This window comes from Anticarsia gemmatalis, chromosome 1 (genome assembly GCF_050436995.1).
Source record: "Anticarsia gemmatalis isolate Benzon Research Colony breed Stoneville strain chromosome 1, ilAntGemm2 primary, whole genome shotgun sequence".
NCBI classification, from domain to species: Eukaryota; Metazoa; Arthropoda; class Insecta; order Lepidoptera; family Erebidae; genus Anticarsia; species Anticarsia gemmatalis.
Window position 1 is genome coordinate 7,500,105 of NC_134745.1, and position 18,377 is coordinate 7,518,481.

The 18,377-nt window shown below is 35.4% G+C and overlaps 4 protein-coding genes across 6 annotated transcripts; 2 read left to right on the plus strand and 2 right to left on the minus strand.

The window, feature by feature from the left end:
* Positions 1-433: 433 nt before the first annotated feature.
* Positions 434-7,023, plus strand: LOC142973802 (uncharacterized). Its single transcript, XM_076115826.1, has 12 exons — positions 434-696; positions 3,630-3,709; positions 4,119-4,292; positions 4,572-4,693; positions 4,797-4,945; positions 5,035-5,120; positions 5,193-5,288; positions 5,579-5,751; positions 5,961-6,096; positions 6,186-6,327; positions 6,419-6,564; positions 6,650-7,023. Exons 1-12 carry the CDS (start codon positions 558-560, stop codon positions 6,803-6,805), a joined length of 1,599 nt encoding a protein of 532 aa, XP_075971941.1. The 5' UTR covers positions 434-557; the 3' UTR covers positions 6,806-7,023.
* Positions 7,024-7,053: 30 nt separating this feature from the next.
* On the minus strand, positions 7,054-13,456 carry gwl (serine/threonine-protein kinase greatwall). Of its 2 annotated transcripts, none has more exons than XM_076115803.1 (12): positions 13,270-13,456; positions 12,934-13,182; positions 12,435-12,663; positions 11,925-12,101; positions 11,298-11,416; positions 10,643-10,827; positions 9,975-10,184; positions 9,650-9,866; positions 9,088-9,245; positions 8,624-8,748; positions 7,990-8,202; positions 7,054-7,353 (listed from the first exon to the last, which is right to left on the minus strand). In XM_076115803.1, the coding sequence occupies exons 1-12, from the start codon at positions 13,360-13,362 to the stop codon at positions 7,307-7,309; spliced, it is 2,022 nt and encodes a 673-aa protein (XP_075971918.1). In that variant the 5' UTR covers positions 13,363-13,456; the 3' UTR covers positions 7,054-7,306. The 2 variants fall into 2 exon arrangements, with proteins under 2 accessions (XP_075971918.1, XP_075971928.1); XM_076115813.1 differs by having other exon boundaries at positions 7,055-7,353; positions 11,958-12,101.
* A 305-nt stretch (positions 13,457-13,761) lies between these two features.
* On the minus strand, positions 13,762-14,720 carry LOC142973810 (uncharacterized). Of its 2 annotated transcripts, none has more exons than XM_076115835.1 (3): positions 14,500-14,720; positions 14,183-14,290; positions 13,762-13,940 (listed from the first exon to the last, which is right to left on the minus strand). In XM_076115835.1, the coding sequence occupies exons 1-3, from the start codon at positions 14,626-14,628 to the stop codon at positions 13,839-13,841; spliced, it is 339 nt and encodes a 112-aa protein (XP_075971950.1). In that variant the 5' UTR covers positions 14,629-14,720; the 3' UTR covers positions 13,762-13,838. The 2 variants fall into 2 exon arrangements, with proteins under 2 accessions (XP_075971950.1, XP_075971948.1); XM_076115833.1 differs by having other exon boundaries at positions 14,054-14,290.
* Positions 14,721-15,185: 465 nt separating this feature from the next.
* On the plus strand, positions 15,186-18,050 carry Spf45 (splicing factor 45). Its single transcript, XM_076115841.1, has 7 exons — positions 15,186-15,517; positions 15,838-16,018; positions 16,420-16,541; positions 16,779-16,988; positions 17,311-17,461; positions 17,571-17,665; positions 17,761-18,050. The coding sequence occupies exons 1-7, from the start codon at positions 15,362-15,364 to the stop codon at positions 18,031-18,033; spliced, it is 1,188 nt and encodes a 395-aa protein (XP_075971956.1). The 5' UTR covers positions 15,186-15,361; the 3' UTR covers positions 18,034-18,050.
* The last annotated feature ends 327 nt before the right edge of the window (positions 18,051-18,377 follow it).

Consider the following 18,377-nt stretch of genomic DNA (forward strand, 5'->3'; position numbering starts at 1 on the left):
ATAGGTACAGTCGAAATTATCCTTTAACTCGATGAAAGTGCATATCTTCGTTACCGAAAATGATGACTAGGTAAGTATTAATTCCTTTTGAAATTAGTATTCAAAGATATTTTAGTTTAATTATTATTTTACACAATATTTGTAAGTATTACTTTAGGCTTCACCAGTATAGTGAGACACTGCGATTGTGTTTACGCCAGGTTCATTGATCTACGAAATATTTTCGCACAAAGCTTTAGAGCTGTATGCATGCAGCAAAAATAAACACCATCAATCGAACATTCCATTTTGGGTGTGCCTAACGAAATGGTTGTCATATTTTATAAAGACCATTATTGGACAGCAAATGTCAGCCCTCTACAAAAGGAGAAAAAGCTCTGTTATCTTTTTAACCTAATGTAAAGCGCAAAAATATTATAAAGGCGCGGAGTCAAGAGCCCGAAGCATTTTACGAAGCGACTCCTTGCGGGCTGCACACACGCGACGCGCACTTGCCAATTACACACTATTTTGTATAGCCTATTTCGTGTGAATGTCATATTTACCGAACCGATAAAATGTTAATAGGGACAAAATTTATTATATTTTGGGTGGGACTGCTGGCGTCGAGTTCAGGGAGTGACACTGAAGACGTTACACTTGGATTCTCCGCTGCGGACGGTGCTTTCTATACCGAAGACGCGGTTATTTTGAATGGTATGTATGTTCGATTATTTTATTATTTAACTAAATACACGACGTATAAAAATATGGGCTTAAAATAAGTAAATCGTTCTAGGGATTCAAATTAAAGCCAAAACGGAACTATTATCTTTGAGTCATTCGAAATGTTTGTGCCGCAACATAAAGGTTCGTTACTCACGTACTGTTTATTCGAAGAAAGAATATGCCACCCAGTATTTGTACTGTGAGGACTCAAAACAATGCGCGACACATGTGACTATGAGGTTTTGAGGCTAGAGAAAGTTAAAATTTGCAACTAAAATGTTTGTCTATCGTCACACCTGTGATCCAAAACACATAAATTCTATTTATAAAGTGAACTAGTTTAAATTATACGAAAAAGATTTCAAATCGGAATCGACTTTTAAAAACGAAAGGTCAATACGCACGGTCAACCCAACAAAACAAAAAAATGTTAAGTATGATGGTTTATGTCAGTAATGAAGTTGTTGGTCGTCAACCCGCGCTACTCACAGGTTTTTAATACACGTGGGTTATTATTCAGAAATACTTATAGGATCAATTCAATGCAAATTGTCAAACGCCCACATGAACAAATTCGATCACATCAATCACATCATTGTCCATGTAACCGCTCGCAGTTGTTAAACTTTTTGTGTCTCACTTGGAGGACATTAATTAGATCGGAGCCGCGCGATTGAAGCGGGATGACGCCGTTGACATTTCCTCGCATTAGATGTCTGAACCCGGAATCCAGAGGCAAATGTTGTTTGATATTTAGAACGTTACCGCACCGCATTGTTTACGATCGTGACAAGTAGACACTTCAAAACTCGACACATTGCTGACATTGTAGAGTCCCTTGTTACTCCGCATTGCAGAGAACCCGAGATTTCATAAATATTGTGAGACTCCACCCAACAGTAAAATTAAATTACTTGTTATTGGTATCAAGTTCAAGGTGTAGCGTCAGTTGGCATACCACTGAATGCTATTTAAAAACGCGTTGAAGTCTATCCTTTGAGGCAAAATATTTTCTCTCTCAGCGACTTTAAAGTTTATTTTACTCTGATGTAGATCAAAATTATTTTTTCGTTTTAAATCTAGGAACCTTTAAAGGCCTTTTCATTAAAGTATCTCAGGAAATCAGGTTTAATTATTTAGAACCCTTGGACGTGAGTTGAATGCCATTAAACATCAGCTCTCAACATCTTCAAGGTTGGCTATTTGCGCGTCCAATATAATTTATAAGTCCACTTGTCCGAACAGATACACTTTGGCAGGCATCAATTACTACTGTATATGTATTAAGTATATTTATTCATACACATACATTGCAGCTTTACAATTTAACTTAGAGTTTACGAGAACAGTCTCGAAATTTGTTTTGTGGATATAATTTTTATTAGCAGGTATTTAGGTCATGTACTTTGTTAGCATGCTGCACATGACATTTTGGAATCCAGTGGTTAGAATATAACGGAAACCGTTATGCATGCGATCCGAAATAAATAACATGCATGTTTACGACACGTTTGGTACGTTGTACTCCAACTGTGCTTTTAGAATAATAATTCCTTTTATATTTACGATTATCGCCGAACAGGTTCGTTTACTACTTCCACAGCCAATAATAATCAAACCACATTACTTTATTAGAGGAATGTACAAAATTAACTCCTTTGCGGCATCTGACTGCCATTATTATGCACGCTAACTCGTTTTAATCTACACTTTTTAAAAGTATTTTTCTCTTAGTCAATCGTCTGGAGGGAAGACGGGAATATTTTAATTCAAACAAAAACCAACTTACTTTTCTTAAGGATTCTACACATGCCTCTTGGGGAAAGGATATGTGCCTTATATGGAACTTAACTCCTTTTTTGGAAGAATAATGTAGGCGATTGAACTGTAAGCGAGACATAGCTAACATAGTCTGGACAAAATGCACGAGAGCTTTCATTTGTTCGATACAAAAACAAGTATCTAATCAATAACAAACTGTCAAGTTGGAATTAATAAAAATTTAAAGAAGCAAATTGGGATCAATTGATCGTTTGGTACAAATCTTAAATCTCTAAGTGAATTTTGGGTTGACGTTAATGTCCACATATCAACTTATCAAATCTCACTACGGTACTTGTGTATTAAGAGTTCATTAATACCACCGTTACTTATTTGCGACGTGATGTTAGGAACATCATAAAAAAGGTTTATTCGTAAATTAATTAACATGTTCAGTCACCGTACATAACATAACAGCACATAAACGAACGAGTGTTCGCTTCAATAAATATAATGTTTATTTTTAGTATCAAATTGCGGCCACAAAAACGAAAATTTATTGCAAACCAATCTCAAAAAGGGTTGGAACATTTTAATGACTGTTCGAATTTAGTACGAAAAGGGCCGGTAGCAAATTTATGATGTTGTTTTGAGGAGAGCAAAACCCTTTAATTAATATTGCTTTATTTAAAAGTTCGATAAATACATTTTGCGTTCAATTTAACTTTTTACACCGCCACCACTTCAATTCACACCGTTTTTGGGTGTTATCTTCAAAGTAGATCAATTTAGTGTAACTTGGACAGAAGAGTTGATACAATTACCCTTTCAAGACTGGCAATGTGCGTGAGGAAGCGTACTGTACGTTAAAGTGTAGTTGCAATCTATAGTAAGTTAGAGAAAAAGAGATGGTAAAAGTACAAACAATTAAAAGAAAATCTAACTCTGCTATCAGGAAGTTGAAGCAAAATAATCGTAAGTAGGTATTATTATGGATCGAATTGGCAGCAACCCAAGTTAACCGATTAAAAAGAGACACCTAGTTTGATATGGGAAATACCCGGACTTTTTGTGATGATTTCCTTCCTCGCGCAATAAACATTTAAGAGAGACTGACTGATGGAGAAATTGATAATGATTACCCTTTTGTGTTTGTTTAGCCCACGTCGAGAGAGTGAGGCGTGATGTATCGAACAGCACTCGTAGTGGAAAACAACTACTGCTACTGAGACTCCGTGAGGTAACTATCACTTCATTCATTCATATTATAAGAATTAAGTACTTGACTACTTTCAAAGATGATGAAGATTGATCAAATTTTAAATGTTTACGTAAATACTATTCGCTTGAATATACGGGGTGGAACTTTAATTACTGAGTAGACCTTAATTCACTAAAAGGAAACTTTTTTCTTTAATAATAATAAGTGCATTGAATGATTTTCGATTTATGATTACATGAGACGGGAATCCACTAAAATTTATCCCGACTCCATTTAAAAAATCCGAAACCTGTATCAGGTTTTAATCTTTCAGAAATGTTGTTTTCTATAAATATAGTTTTTTGACAAGATTAAGATTTTCTGGAAACGACTGTCCATTTAAGACAAGCACTTCATAAGTGAATACTTATTTAAATTAATATTTTAGCAAGCAGAACAAGGATTCGGTACTGCTTGTGAAACGACTCTTGGCAAGAAAGGAACATGCAAGACTTTCCGCGACTGCTACCCGCTGTTCAAAGTAGCCGACCTCTCCGGCTGGGATGGATGGGTGATGGGACACTATGACACTTGCAGCTATGTCAATGGAGACAATATGGAGGTACGTATTCCTTCCCAACAAAATACCACTAGTTTCTAAAGTCTCTGCAAAACATCGGATATACATACTATAGACAAAAATTGTTTTTCAAAAAAAGAGTTCATCATGTGATGGGCGAAGGAAAATTTCCGGAAACGACATTGATGAAATTCTTTGAAAAATAATCAACATAATCTACTGTAGCATTTACTTTAGGTACTTACCTTAATCTTCAGAACAACGGAGACTCTAAGACAAGCTTCTGTTGCACCTTCGTATTAACGACTTCTTGAATACCAGGTGTTTGGAGTATGCTGCACGCAACCTGTGGGTACTCCGCCTCAAACCGAGCCTGACGTACAACGTCTAGGTCACATACAGCCAGCCTTCCCCGTGCCTATACCGCCAGCATCCATCCCTGGGTAAGATTAAATCAGTTTAGTGCACAAAAACTAAAAAAATAATAAAAAAGAGCTTGTTATAATACATACATGATGATGTATGATATATGGATTTCTTGTGCAGGCTCACAGGAGGTTTGGTATCTACGCTCTCGCGTTGGTACGGTGGAGATGCCAACGTTCGTCAGATCCCAGCGCAGTGGCCACCACCGATCCCGCCTGTACCGACTCATCCTCCCGACCACACTGCACCTACACACCCTCCTTCTTTGGGTTAATACTTATTTCTTAAACAACTGTTGATTTGATCAGTTTGTCAGTCTGGAGTTTTTGTTTCAAATGTCGATTTTTTTTACTTATAGTTGCAGGTGTAACAACGAAACCGCCCAGCCATTATCCCACTACCTCCACAACTTGGGCTACAAGGCCTCCGAGCACCACCAAGCAGGTAGATGTTATTCCATATACAAGAACCTTTAGAAAAAGAGCATTAAATAACATGAACTTTAATATAATTCAGACATGGCCGCCAGCGTTCCCTACAAAGCCGAGCGTACCTGCGCAACCTGCTCAGCCGGCTGTGGACGGCTCGTGCGGCATCAAGAATGGACCTCAGGTACAACGCCCTAATTCTTTAAACAATAGCGACTTTTATTGGTAGCATTAATCCGCTATAAGATATGTTTATACGTATTCAGAATTCGTAGTACCTACGCTCTATATCAGGGCTCGAAAACGTTAGCAGATTAACAATTCATTTAACGGTGTTTCTGATACCGTTCATCACAAATGGATTTCAATACCTACGTAGGTTAGAAGTATGAAAATAAATAGGACCCCAAAACTAAACAAAAAATTCAAAATACAAATACTCAGGCAATCTTAACTTCGGCGATTTTATTACAGACCTACGAAAGCACTTACGACATTCAAGACGAGGAGCGTATCGTGGGCGGACACAACGCTGAGCTGAACGAGTGGCCGTGGATCGTGGCTCTGTTCAACGCTGGAAGGCAGTTCTGTGGGGGCTCTCTCATGGATGACAGACACGTACTTTCTGCAGCACATTGTGTGGCTCAGTAAGTATCGAATAAATGTAGAATATCTTACTGGCATCGGCGGTAAAACAAAATATACGTTCTTGTCTTTCAGCACTTCTGCATATGTATTGGTTAGTTTATCAGGTGGATTTTTGACAGTTTTCTTTTGTACATTATCTCTTAGGTACTATCTAAAGGCTGTAAAATTGGCCGTTATAGATATATAATTTATAAGTGTGAATTTACAGCATGACATCATGGGACGTAGCGCGCTTGACTGCAAGATTAGGAGACTACAACATCCGATCGAATACGGAAACCCAACATATTGAAAGGAAAATCAAAAGAGTAGTAAGGCACAGAGGTTTTGATATGCGTACTCTGGTAAGAAAACATTTTACTTACCAATTACAAAACAACACATTGGTACCTTTTTTTTCATTTTATTTTTGATTACTTTTGTTCATTTTCAGTACAACGATGTCGCCGTTTTAACTCTTGACCAGCCTGTAACATTCACCAAAAACATTCGTCCTATCTGCATGCCGGTCGCTGGACGTTCTCAATACCAAGGCAAAGTGGCCACTGTCATCGGATGGGGAAGCTTGCGCGAGAGTAAGAATTGAAGATTATTTTTAATTAAAAATAATATAAGTATTATAACAATGTAAGGAATATAAGGATAACTAATTTGCTCTTTTTTAAGGTGGACCTCAACCTTCCGTTCTCCAAGAAGTGTCGATCCCAATCTGGTCCAACCAAGAATGTAAGCTGAAATATGGAGGTGCTGCCCCCGGTGGCATTGTCGAACATATGCTTTGCGCTGGTAAAGCTAGCATGGACTCTTGCAGTGTACGTACATTGACTATTATTGAGATAAAGAATACGACCGTAGCTCTGTCGTCTCGATATGCTGTATTTTGATGTCTCTTCACAGGGTGACAGCGGTGGACCATTGATGGTGAACGAGAACGGCCGCTGGACTCAAGTCGGCATAGTGTCGTGGGGTATCGGATGCGGCAAAGGCCAATACCCTGGCGTTTACACACGCGTCACCTATTTCCTTCCTTGGATACAGAAGAACTCCAAGTAAACGAAAAAATACACAGTGAAATTACTATTTCAGATACAAAATTTAACTTTAGGTTCAACAATTATTCCATGAATAATTTTTCGATCAATTATTTTGAGAAAAACAACCGTTGTACCTTGATTTTCTCAATTAATTGTGAAGTAAGCATTCGTTCTTAATATGGAAATTGTGCCAATTTAATTTAAGGTTCTAAATTAAAATTAATCACATTTTCAAAAGTGTTATTTATTTTAAATTCCTATAACTACATGATTATTGAGTGAGTAACAAACAACAACAATATTAGTACATAATGCATAAATAATGAAATGGCATACAGTTTTGATCAGTCTTTATATAGAGAAGACAGTACATGATTGTTTATAAAAGAAGCATTCATATAATCACAGTGATACATAACAATATCCAAGCTTTTAAGACATTGAATATTTATTACATGAAGGAGATATTTGCTAATAGTTCATTATTGTTAAATTTATGCTAAATACACAGTGCTTCTTTTCACATGTCGAAATTCGATACATGTAACTGTTGTAGAATGTTCCGGGCTGAAACAAAGGAGAACATACAAGATAAAGTCACGGTTTATTATTGTTAGGTCAATAAAGCGGTTCTACTGTGTGTGTAACTAAGGGAAAACTACACAAAAAATTATGCCTATAGCTCTTTCGAATCTTTTAATTCCACGTAGAAATTATATTTTAAACTAGGTTAACAGAAGTCCATTTCTTTAAACATACGATCACATGCTTATTTCTCAATAATCGATTGTAGTACTGTTAATTAGAATAAGATATACTTACGTCAAATAACTAAAATGAAATTTAAATCAAATCAAATCAAAATATTTGTTTTGTCATAAAGAATTATTACGTTTTGCACAAGACAGTAAAAACAAATAATACAGCAATGACTAACGTGACAGGCGATGTAAGAATTAAAATTCTTGTTCAGACTTAAATAAAATCTTTAATATAAAAAGACACAAAATTGTTTTTGAAAAGCCTCTTAATATTTGACTAATCCAGAAAAATAACTCCATAAGAAGCATTAAAAAGCTTTGTTATTTAAACCATGATGACACACTCAAACTCCGAGTCATCTAAAAAAATGTCCGATCACATTCATGAATTCATGAAGATACACACAAACCAATATGCAGCATTTATATGAGTTCTTCTTACCTTGAAAGTACCCAGTATCATGTACATCATCGGGCGTAGGAACGAACGGTGGTTCCACATTGAGCTGGTTGTTCCAGTCGATGTTTCGAAACAGAGGCATGGCTTGTACGGCGCTCGCGGCCGGACGGTCTGTCGGCTCCATCGTTAGCAACGCCTCGATAGCACTCACTGCTTCCGTGGATAATGCTTCATCGGCTTCTGGCCATTCTATATCTGCACAAAAACAATAAAAGAAATAAATATTGGATTGCAACATCTGCGCTTAGAATTGTTATTAGGTATAAAAGAGGGGTCGGGGACTTTAACAAACATACAAACAACGTACTCAAAGTATAACCAGACATGATAACTGATAGTGGATCGCATAATTCGTTCCGGGCAGAAATCGTATGTCACGTGGCGATCGCCTAAGCCACTGAAGGAAAACCATAAATTTACGAAAAACGTTATTATCTTCTGCGTTTCAAATAGCCGCTATACTCTGTGAAAGAACATCTTATAAATACTATGTCCGTAATTTCGATCGTCGCTGAGTATCTACCTACAGTATCAATCGCTGAAAAACAAAGCTACCCCTCGGCAGTCGACAGCTCGTGGGACGTGGTGGTATTTAAAAGTATGATAAACTACTTACTCCTAGCTAATATATTTTTGAAAACTGCTTGCGGTGTTTCATCGTTGAAGGGCGGGACACCCGTCATGAACTCGTAGAGGCACACACCTAATGCCCACCAATCCACTGGAGGACCATGACCCTGTCTGAAAACAACACATAAACATTAACACAATTAAGAAAGTAGTTTGTACACATCGTAATTCAGGCTATCTGTTTTGGTTTTCTGGTGTTTTTTTTATGAAGTGTTGGGTTTTCCCATATTTTGTAGGAATATTTTGAATAGCTGTTCTAGTAATGAGGTCGATGGCTTAAATTTGAGCATCAAGCACGCTCTTAAATGGGATCATCACTTGAAAATACGAAACGTGGTGCGTCGTGTGTTTGATACACCTGCTATAGTAAAAGAGCACTTCATATATCTCAGTATGCTACGATTCAGAGTATTTTAATCAAGAGGGTATAATAATATTTTGTTAGCTTACCTCAATAGTAATTCAGGTGCCAAATAATCAGGTGTGCCTAAGATTCTTTGGTCTGAAACTAGATTTCCTCTTCTAACGCTCTTTGGTGTTCTGTAAGGTGTATGGGCTGTGGCTATTGGAGTCTTGCACAAGTCTGTAGGAGATCGACTTCCTTCGCCCTGCAATACAAATATTCTTAGTATGTGCAAGTGATAATGACCAGTAGCATACGTCTGTAAATCTAGCGTATTGAAACAGTCACTTAAAAATACAGTCGAATTGAGAACCGCCTCCGTATTTTAAAGTCGGTTAAAAAACTGTATAGCACTTATTAAAGCTTCGAGTTTGGTAGTCATCTTTATGAGATATTGTTTTGTTGGTGAGACAATGATGCAAGTGCGTTATTCATATCTCAAAACAAAGGTTTTAAGTACTGTCACCAAAACCCGGATGATTCAAACCGCAATTAGTTTGGTGAAAAAAATACGACGTAAAACAGAGAGACTTGTTTCTAAAGTTACCTATTGGTAATGATAGCTTCATGCAGTTGTTATGTCTCAACTACTATATATTACTTTCTTACCTTACTCAGTCTTCTCGAAGGGAATATTTCTAAACTAGTTGAGATATGTTTCCCAAACATAAATGTTTTCTCTTTACTCCCAGACGCAAGTTGATCGTCTTTGGGTAGATTGAAACGGGTCTCCTTCTTCTTTGTTTCCGGCGACTTCGCATTCGATACGGGAGTAGAAAATATAACTCCCACATTAAAATGATGACTGTCGTTTTGAGAAACCCAACTAGAAAAAAAACAAATAACAATACATCCAAAAATATTTCTGTTACATTTTCCTTAATGAACAACTTTGTATCTTATTTCTTTAAAGCTAAGGTTTATTATCACGTACCGTTTTTTGAGTACACCTTTGATGGGATTCTTGCGTTTATCAGGCGTTGGGTGAATAGACATACGCTTAGGTGTGTTTTGACTAAGTTCTAATGCCATTATCTCTTGTGTAAGCCCACTGTGGTTTTCCTTAGACTCTAACAAACTGGCGACACCGGTTGGTGTATCTCCATCGCAATCTAAAATCCTTTTCCTTTTCTTGGCTCGAAAACTATAAATCGAAATCATTGTCAACTTGGGAAGCAAATTATATACAGTTATGCTTTTGCGTTGTATTTGAGTTATATCAATTCTGCTAAGTTGGGTTGGTAACTTTAAACATTTGGCTTTGCATGATCAATAACTAATATTTGCAACTTACCCAAAACCCAAACACAAAAAGCACTCATTGCTTGAGGATTACTCAACCATTATTTGTTAGGTTGCCTAAAAGTGGGTACAGACAAACGAGGCGTAATGTTACGTGTTACGCAGCAAGCGTCTTTGTAGACAGTATGGTGAAAAAGCGTATTCACTACGAGCGAGATTACGAATTTTTGGTAAGTCTCTTGCTCATTGATAATGTAACATTACGCTGCGTAACATCGGTCACCACCATTAAGCAAACCAAGAAATATCAATTAAAGTTAGGGTTGCGAAACGCTCAAGTGAAAATTAAATTTGTTTTACCTGGGTATTCTTTTCAAAGAATGTCCCCTACATAGTGGTGAGGTTGACTGGTCGTGTTGTGAATCTGACAACACTGTAGATTCACCAACTGAAGAATTGCTGCTAGGATCTGTTGATTTGCTGCTTCTAGAGTTGGAGCTGTTCTTTGAACTCTCACATGTGTGGTATGAACCAGAATCTTGAGACTAGAAAAATATAATAAAATGGAGTAATTACAAGTGATTATAGGAGGAGAATTATAGTTCATAAGTCGTATTGATTAATTTATAATCTGTTTAGTTAATAATGCATATGAAAATTGTGGTAATCCCTGTTTTCAAGTGGTAAATAGTGCAATGTTAGTTGACTTAACATCGTCGTTATGTACCTACATAATATGATTCAGTACTGTACCATAATCGTAACTTTAAAATTTTCGCGTTGCGTGTCTAATATGAAACAGGATACGGGAATTAACGCAAACACGCACTTTCTTGGAATGCCTACGTTTCGGCGAAGGTTACAATCGCCGTGGTCGCAGGCAGTGTAACCTGCAGCGAAACGTTAGTAAAACTGCGGTAAAATGTAATTCCCAGGTACCTATCCTTTTATAATTGTACCAAAATTATTAAATACATTACTTCCTCATTCAAATAGGGTTTTATATCATACTTACATCTTCAAAATTGATACTTTCAGCACTCATAAAAGGATGAATTCCCGACATCTGGGATTGTTCCAATATTGGTGTAGTCTCTAAAGCACTGACACCATCAAACAAATTCCTTAGTTTACCTGGAAGAAACACATATTAAGAACAATACCAAATATGACAGCTGTACTATTTAATAGCCTCTATGCAATAGCTACTTTCAATTACCAAATCATGGGATACAACAACACAAGTTTTTAGATATTTGCTGTTTACTACCAACACATATATCGCCACTGAGACTTTCGAAGTGACGTAGATAGCATAGGTAGCTCGGTACGAATATACAGTATGAATAACAAACTATGAGTCGGTGAGTTGTGACGAGGACATAGGCAGAGTTTTCTATGTAATAAGCAACCCATGGAAATATTACAAAAAAAAAAAACATATTAATTACATCATAATGTCAGAAATACTGTACTAAACAATATGTTTTACATTTCATAGTAGTGATTTGACTGGTAGGTAACTACAATATTAAACAAAATAATGCCAGTGGAAAATATAAACGTAGATGTGTTTATTGTATAACATGATTTGATAATTTAAAATAACTTAAGCTTCTAGGCCTTAAAAGCAATATCATACTAGTCTCTTTAAGTGCATCAAGAAGGTTCTCACAGGCATCTGTAGACATAACTGAATTATGTGTGCTATCCCCTCCCCCGGAGCCAAAGGAGAGGTGTGATGTGAGTGACAGTAGCTGGCCAGGAGTTCTCATGTTCAGACTAGGAGTGCGGTTTACAAAGTCTGATATCTCAAGATCTGAAATGAAAGTCAGTAACAAATACAACTTACAGTAATAATAGTAGTTCAATTTAACCACTAGATTGAACCAATTAATGTCCCACTGCTGGGCAAAGGTCTCCTCCCACCCCATAATGAGGGAGTGGTTAGGCCTTGAGTCCACTACACTAGTCAATTACAGCTTTCATTATGACTTAGAATTTTATTAGTAGATACTAATTATTATGAAATATTGAACTTCCAAAGTACATAAATATATTTTAAACTCTTCAGTTTAAAGTGTTGATAAACTGTAAATTAAAAACTGCAAAACATTAACATAGTAGTAAGAATATTAACATAAGTTATTACCTCTATGTACTTCAATTTTGGACAAACCAAAATCAGTAAGTTTGACATGACCACTTTTAGATATAAGCATGTTATCTGGCTTCAAGTCTCTATGCACAATATTGTGTTTGTGCAAATAGTCCAAGGCAAGAGTAACTTCTGCCACATAGAACACAGCCATAGACTCTTCTAAGAACCCATAGACACCAAGAAGTGATTTCAAATCACCACCAACCATGTACTCCATTACCTAAAACAATGGAACTCATTTAAGAACTTAGTAATGAAATTTAACTAGAATTTGACCCTCTGTTTCTCCTACCAGTAGGTGAGTACAGAGTGGAAGAAGTGTTTGAGCTAAAGTGAGCACTAGTGACTGCAGATATTGCAGCTTTGGATAGAAGACAGGCAGTAACAAAAGATTATAAGTTAGAGCTGTTAGTTAACAATCTCATAGACTCAGCCACTGTCAGCACTATAGCATCAATTATATGATTTCTACTAATAAATGTTTTCTTACCAAATAAATAGATGAAGTAGACTGAAGTGAGTAAAACAAATGAACACAAAAAGGACTCCTCGACAATGCTAATGCATTTCTTTCAGTTACAACTTGAGTTACCATATTCTTGTTTATCATGTCCGACTTTTTCATAACTTTTATTGCATACAGCTGATCTTCGTTGCTCTTTTTGTGTGCAAGAAATACTTTCCCGAAAGCACCACGGCTAATGGGCTTTATGATAGTGAAATCATTTATATCTGGAGCCTAAAAACACACATTATTATTTTAATAAATGACGAATCATACTTCAAAAGTTGTTGAGGTGGAGAGAACTTTTCAACTACAGTGTACCTTGGTTATAACATTCTCGTTAATAGAATTGATTTTGTCTAAAATAGTGTGGCAAATCGATCCATCTTCCACCTTGGAATCATTTGAAGCCATTTTGTAAATTATTCAAATCGTAATGTAACTATAATAACACACACATTTTACACAAATTATAACAAGTTTCAAACTCAACGACACAACAATTCATCGTCATTTGACATCTGGCAAGTTGACAGTTTCTGACATTCAGTAAAGCGTTCAGAAACTTAGTAGTTTGCTTTTTGATTTGTTAATAACAAATCTCGACAAAATCACGAAATGGAATATTGTTATTTATTTTTAATAATATTATTTTTATTTTCATGGAGATACAAATTTAAATCTAAAATTTGATAATAAAATTTGGTTCTTGGTGTTCAACCCCTTTTAGGTGTGTTATAATTTGTTATTGATTGAGGTGATCGAGGAGTAGAATTGATTTATTTTGATGGATGTTCAAAAAAACTGCGTAGATATCAAAAAGCGAAAATGTATTATAAATATAAAAAAATGTACAATAACTTGAATATGTTGGTTTTTAACAAAATGAATTATTCTTCTGAACGGCAATTAGTGACACAGTTGGCAAAAGCCTGGACTACCGGAGAACACACTAGCGGCTGATGAGCATTTTCTTCATAACATTTTAAAATCTGTAAATATACGATTGTTGTGCTTAAGTTTCGATGCACCTTTACTTTATTTCCAAAGTTGAAAATAGTAATTAAACCACATTATATTAATATGATAAGTAAAACTGCTGTACCTTTGCACGCCAGTCGAAACATGGTTTTATTTTCTGCATTTTTTCATGTGTAACTTTAGGTGATTCATAAATATCACTTGTTGCTTCAATCGTTTTATCATATTCAGACTCAATTATCTTATTTATTACCTGATGTTCTTTTTTCAGATAATCTATTCTATGAGACCAATAGTCACCATCGCCTTCTTCCACTGATTCTGTATACTTATCTTGAAGAATCATTTCATTCGCGGATTCCTGAAGAAATATATTATTTTTACTATATCATTGAATATTCGTTGTTTGTCCTATATCTTTTGATATTTAAATAAAGCAAGCTATTAAATCACAGCCAGTTTAGCCTACCAACATTAAAAAGTTATTTTATTTTCAATGATACATTAATATGTCAGTGACGGTGATTAAAGTTGTTCGTCGGGCTCCAGTTTGTATTAAAATATACTTACAGCTGGTATATTATCGAAAGCGATAGCATTTTCAGTTTCTATCGATTTTTGCATTGTCAGAGGAGTACTTAGAGCAAAAGTATTATCAAAACTAATTCGTCTTGTGTCTTTACTCGTTATAGTTCCCATTTTATGAATTTTGTTTCAAATAATCTTTCATTATTATGTATCTTCAATAATTAGAAATTATTGGTATTGAGGAATGAGGATTGACTACTATAAAATTTGACATCGAAATAATGTCATTACAATTTTAATTTGAAAAAATATAAAATATTAGACTAAGAAGGATTAATACTGTGTTCTAAAACAGTTCGTTTTAAATTACATTACATCTTTGCATAATGAGTAACTGTTTCTATAGGAATATAGTGCTAATCACGGTGCTAAATATTAATATCTAAGTAACTGTAAATAGTAATACTGTTTTAGTATTCTTTGGAACAAACTTCCAAAGAATGTAGTCGAAGCTGAAACTGTTAATCAATTCAAAAATAGACTGGACAAATATTTATTTAATGAATGATTACATCATACTGAATTACCAGGATACAGGCATTAACCAGTTCTGTACAACTGTATGCCTGCTAATAAATAAATAAATAAATAACTTCTATTGAAAATTATTTTCATGTTTTTGAACGAATGTTTTTGGATGAGGCCAACGTTAGTTGTCATTAATGGTTCTGACAATCAGTGACAACTTGTCAAATCAAGTACTATTTTTCTGCGCACGGAGTTACAAATAAATCTCCATAATAATTTGATTTCAACGTTAATAGTGACAGGATTTGAACCTACAGTGAATAATCGGTTTTACGATCATTTCCGCGAGGTCTTATATGTATAAGCAGAAGGAGAAATGTCACTTTACGATGATCTTGATACGATCAAAGCTCGTACTACGGAAAAGGTAGCAGGGTGGTCTTCGGGCATCAAGTTGCTGCAGTCTCAGTTGCAGTTGAAAAAGGCCGCAGTCACTCAACCAAAGCGGGAAGCGCTGCGACGTTCCACACAGGTTAACTTTCATGTATTTAATTATACATGAGCGAGTGTTATTTGTTTACGTGACGGAAAGTAAACACTGCATTATGCTAAACCTACTCTATTATACGCTGAAGTTAATTTTAGAAGAACATGTTGTTGTTGTTATATTATGTTCACATTTAGGAGTAAACTGTAATGTATACATTCAAAAATCTATTTATTTCTCTCTAGTGCCCTCTTCTTCTATGAGTAGACCACTTATTACGTTCCTTACAAATTTCTCTTGCGTCATTGACATCCACACGTCTTGCAGGATTCATAATATTTATTCTTCATTGTAAATGTTTACAGGTGCTTACTCCAGTGATAGACCTGAAGAGTAAGCAAAAGGATGATGATGAATCCAACTCCAACAGTCCAAAACAGTCAGGAAAGACACTGACAGCTTCACTGAATGTTCGAGACTTTGACTGGAATGTTGCTAATGAGTATGACCCTATGTGGCCCAATGATTACGAAAAAGTTGCCAAAGGTATGGTATAACTTATAATAAAAGAATATCAATTACGTAGAGTGTACTTAAAGTAATCTGTGTATTGCTTATGTTGTTATAATTATCTTTCTCTCTCCCTCACTTTTCCATGCTATGAATCCTATGTTTGTGGGTTGTGGTTCAGAAACCTCACACTGACTCATATCTTTCTGCACTACAGTTTCCCATGTAATTTATGTTGTTATAATTATAAGAAAATTAAAATACTTTTATATCTCATTGTAGTACTCCTTTCTACTTAATAAGCTTGTCCACAGACTTAAATCATAACTGTTTAATAGGCTGAACGATTTAGCAGTCATAAAATTGCTTTGAGTCTTGTAATCATTAATTATCTAATGCTTACGCTGAATAAATACTATTTATCTATCTTATTATAGAAATCCAAGCCAAGAGGCTACAGCTTGATGGAGACAATAGGAATGATCGTTCAGAGAGGAAACACAAGAGCAGATTTGGTGATGATGAAGACACAATACCTGAGAAAACACTTGTACCAATGGTAATATTATTTACAACACTGTGTTAAATAAATAACATGTATCATGTACCAAGAAAAATAAAGCAGTTAAGAATCATTGTGTAGTAGTCATAACAAAAACTTGATAAAATGTAGTTAATCTCTCAGTTTTATATTCTTGAACAGAATTCTTTAAATGTCACTCATAGATTCTCTTGTGCATCATTTCATGTCATGATAAGTATTGCAACAATATTTACTCAGTTTATAACTTTCCAGCAACCAGAAGAAGAAGAGGCAGTTGAGATATCAAAGCGGTCAGCTGGAGCAGCTATAGCACCTCCACCTTCACTGACAGTGGAGACACACTCCCCTCCCCCACCCCCACAGAACTTACCCACACCTCCTCCGGCATCAGCTGGCTTCTCTATTGGTGGTTATGGTGCCAGTTCTGTAGCAGCCAAGATTATGGCTAAATATGGATTTAAGGTAATGTAGTTAAAAAACCAGAATCATATCATTGTGAACAATTTTATTGACACTTATGATTAACAAAAAATAAAAGAAATTAAATAAAAAGTTAGTTATTTTCTCCTAGAACAGAAGGTAAGGTAACAATATAGTTTCTTGTGTCGAATTCTTAATTAAAGGTAGCCTACAGCATTCAAGGCTGAATCATAACAGTTCCAGAGATTAGTATGTTGAACAAACAAACCTTTTTTTTCAGGCCTGTTGTTTTTTTTATGTTACTGATTACTTAAATATCTTGATATAAAATAATGATTCATAATTAAGGTAATTGATTTTGTAGGAGGGACAAGGTTTGGGTAAAAAAGAGCAAGGAATGTCTGTGGCCTTACAAGTTGAAAAGACTTCAAAACGTGGTGGGCGCATTATTCACGAGAGAGACGGTAATGTGATGCCACCCCCTGGCTTTGCTATGCCAGCACTTCCAGGCCCAGGTAAGGATAATAAAATTACCAAAGAAGCACCTAAAATCACTGTTTGCTACGTAATAATAATATTGTTGCTCAAGTAGGCACAATATAAATGAATTGGTTTCTTTTTTAGATTCACCCACTGCATCCAATTCGCCCCAAATGTCTAGACAGGAACCGTCTATTACTGAAATCATGAAGTCACCCAGTAAAGTGGTTTTATTAAGAGTAAGTATGAGAATAAAAAAAACATTTTTCCTTCTTAAATTGTACAGGATTCTTATCGAAAAACAATCTAATGTGGTTATTTGTTTCCATTTTAGAACATGGTTGGTCCTGGAGATGTAGATGAAGAATTGGAACCTGAAGTAAAAGATGAATGCAATACAAAATATGGGGAAGTAGTCAAAGTGTTAATATTTGAGCTTCCCAATGCGCCATCTGATGAGGCTGTCAGGATTTTCGTTGAGTTTAAGCGTATTGAGAGTGCTATTAAAGCAGTTGTAGACTTGAATGGTAGATTTTTTGGTGGCAGACAAGTAAAAGCGGGTTTCTATGATATAGAAAAGTTTGGTTCTCTGCAGTTGACTGAATAGATTATTATTTCAGCAAATATCTGTCTTTTAATAACGTCCCCATATCCTTATTATCCAGCATGCATCAACAATTTTAAAATATATTATTTTTAGTGGATGAATGCACCTCCAACTGTTTAATTTTATATACGTTTTTATTTTTCGGTATAGACTTCATAATTAAGTACAGTAAGTGAAATTCTGATGGTTACAAATATTACAATATTCATTATTAAGCGTATCTTAAAGCTATTTGTTACTATAGAACACTTTATACACAATTTACAGGTCTAATAAATATTAAATCAATAATAATATGTACATTTAGTATAAAAAGTTTGTTTTTAATAAATTAATGTGAAACA

Excerpts from the sequence above, each read along its gene's own strand:
- LOC142973802 (XM_076115826.1), top strand. The coding sequence starts at position 558 with ATGTTAATAGGGACAAAATTTATTATATTTTGGGTGGGACTGCTGGCG. Across the intron at positions 3,710-4,118 it reads TGCTACTGAGACTCCGTGAG|CAAGCAGAACAAGGATTCGG; the intron begins GTAACTATCACT and ends TTAATATTTTAG. Across the intron at positions 6,328-6,418 it reads ATGGGGAAGCTTGCGCGAGA|GTGGACCTCAACCTTCCGTT; the intron begins GTAAGAATTGAA and ends CTCTTTTTTAAG.
- gwl (XM_076115803.1), bottom strand. The coding sequence starts at position 13,362 with ATGGCTTCAAATGATTCCAAGGTGGAAGATGGATCGATTTGCCACACT. Across the intron at positions 9,246-9,649 it reads CTTCGAGAAGACTGAGTAAG|GGCGAAGGAAGTCGATCTCC; the intron begins GTAAGAAAGTAA and ends TTTGTATTGCAG. Across the intron at positions 8,203-8,623 it reads CAAAAATATATTAGCTAGGA|ATATAGAATGGCCAGAAGCC; the intron begins GTAAGTAGTTTA and ends GTTTTTGTGCAG.
- LOC142973810 (XM_076115833.1), bottom strand. The coding sequence starts at position 14,628 with ATGGGAACTATAACGAGTAAAGACACAAGACGAATTAGTTTTGATAAT. Across the intron at positions 14,291-14,499 it reads CTTTCGATAATATACCAGCT|GAATCCGCGAATGAAATGAT; the intron begins GTAAGTATATTT and ends ATATTTCTTCAG. Across the intron at positions 13,941-14,053 it reads GTTTCGACTGGCGTGCAAAG|ATTTTAAAATGTTATGAAGA; the intron begins GTACAGCAGTTT and ends GTATATTTACAG.
- Spf45 (XM_076115841.1), top strand. The coding sequence starts at position 15,362 with ATGTCACTTTACGATGATCTTGATACGATCAAAGCTCGTACTACGGAA. Across the intron at positions 15,518-15,837 it reads CGCTGCGACGTTCCACACAG|GTGCTTACTCCAGTGATAGA; the intron begins GTTAACTTTCAT and ends AAATGTTTACAG. Across the intron at positions 16,989-17,310 it reads TGGCTAAATATGGATTTAAG|GAGGGACAAGGTTTGGGTAA; the intron begins GTAATGTAGTTA and ends TTGATTTTGTAG.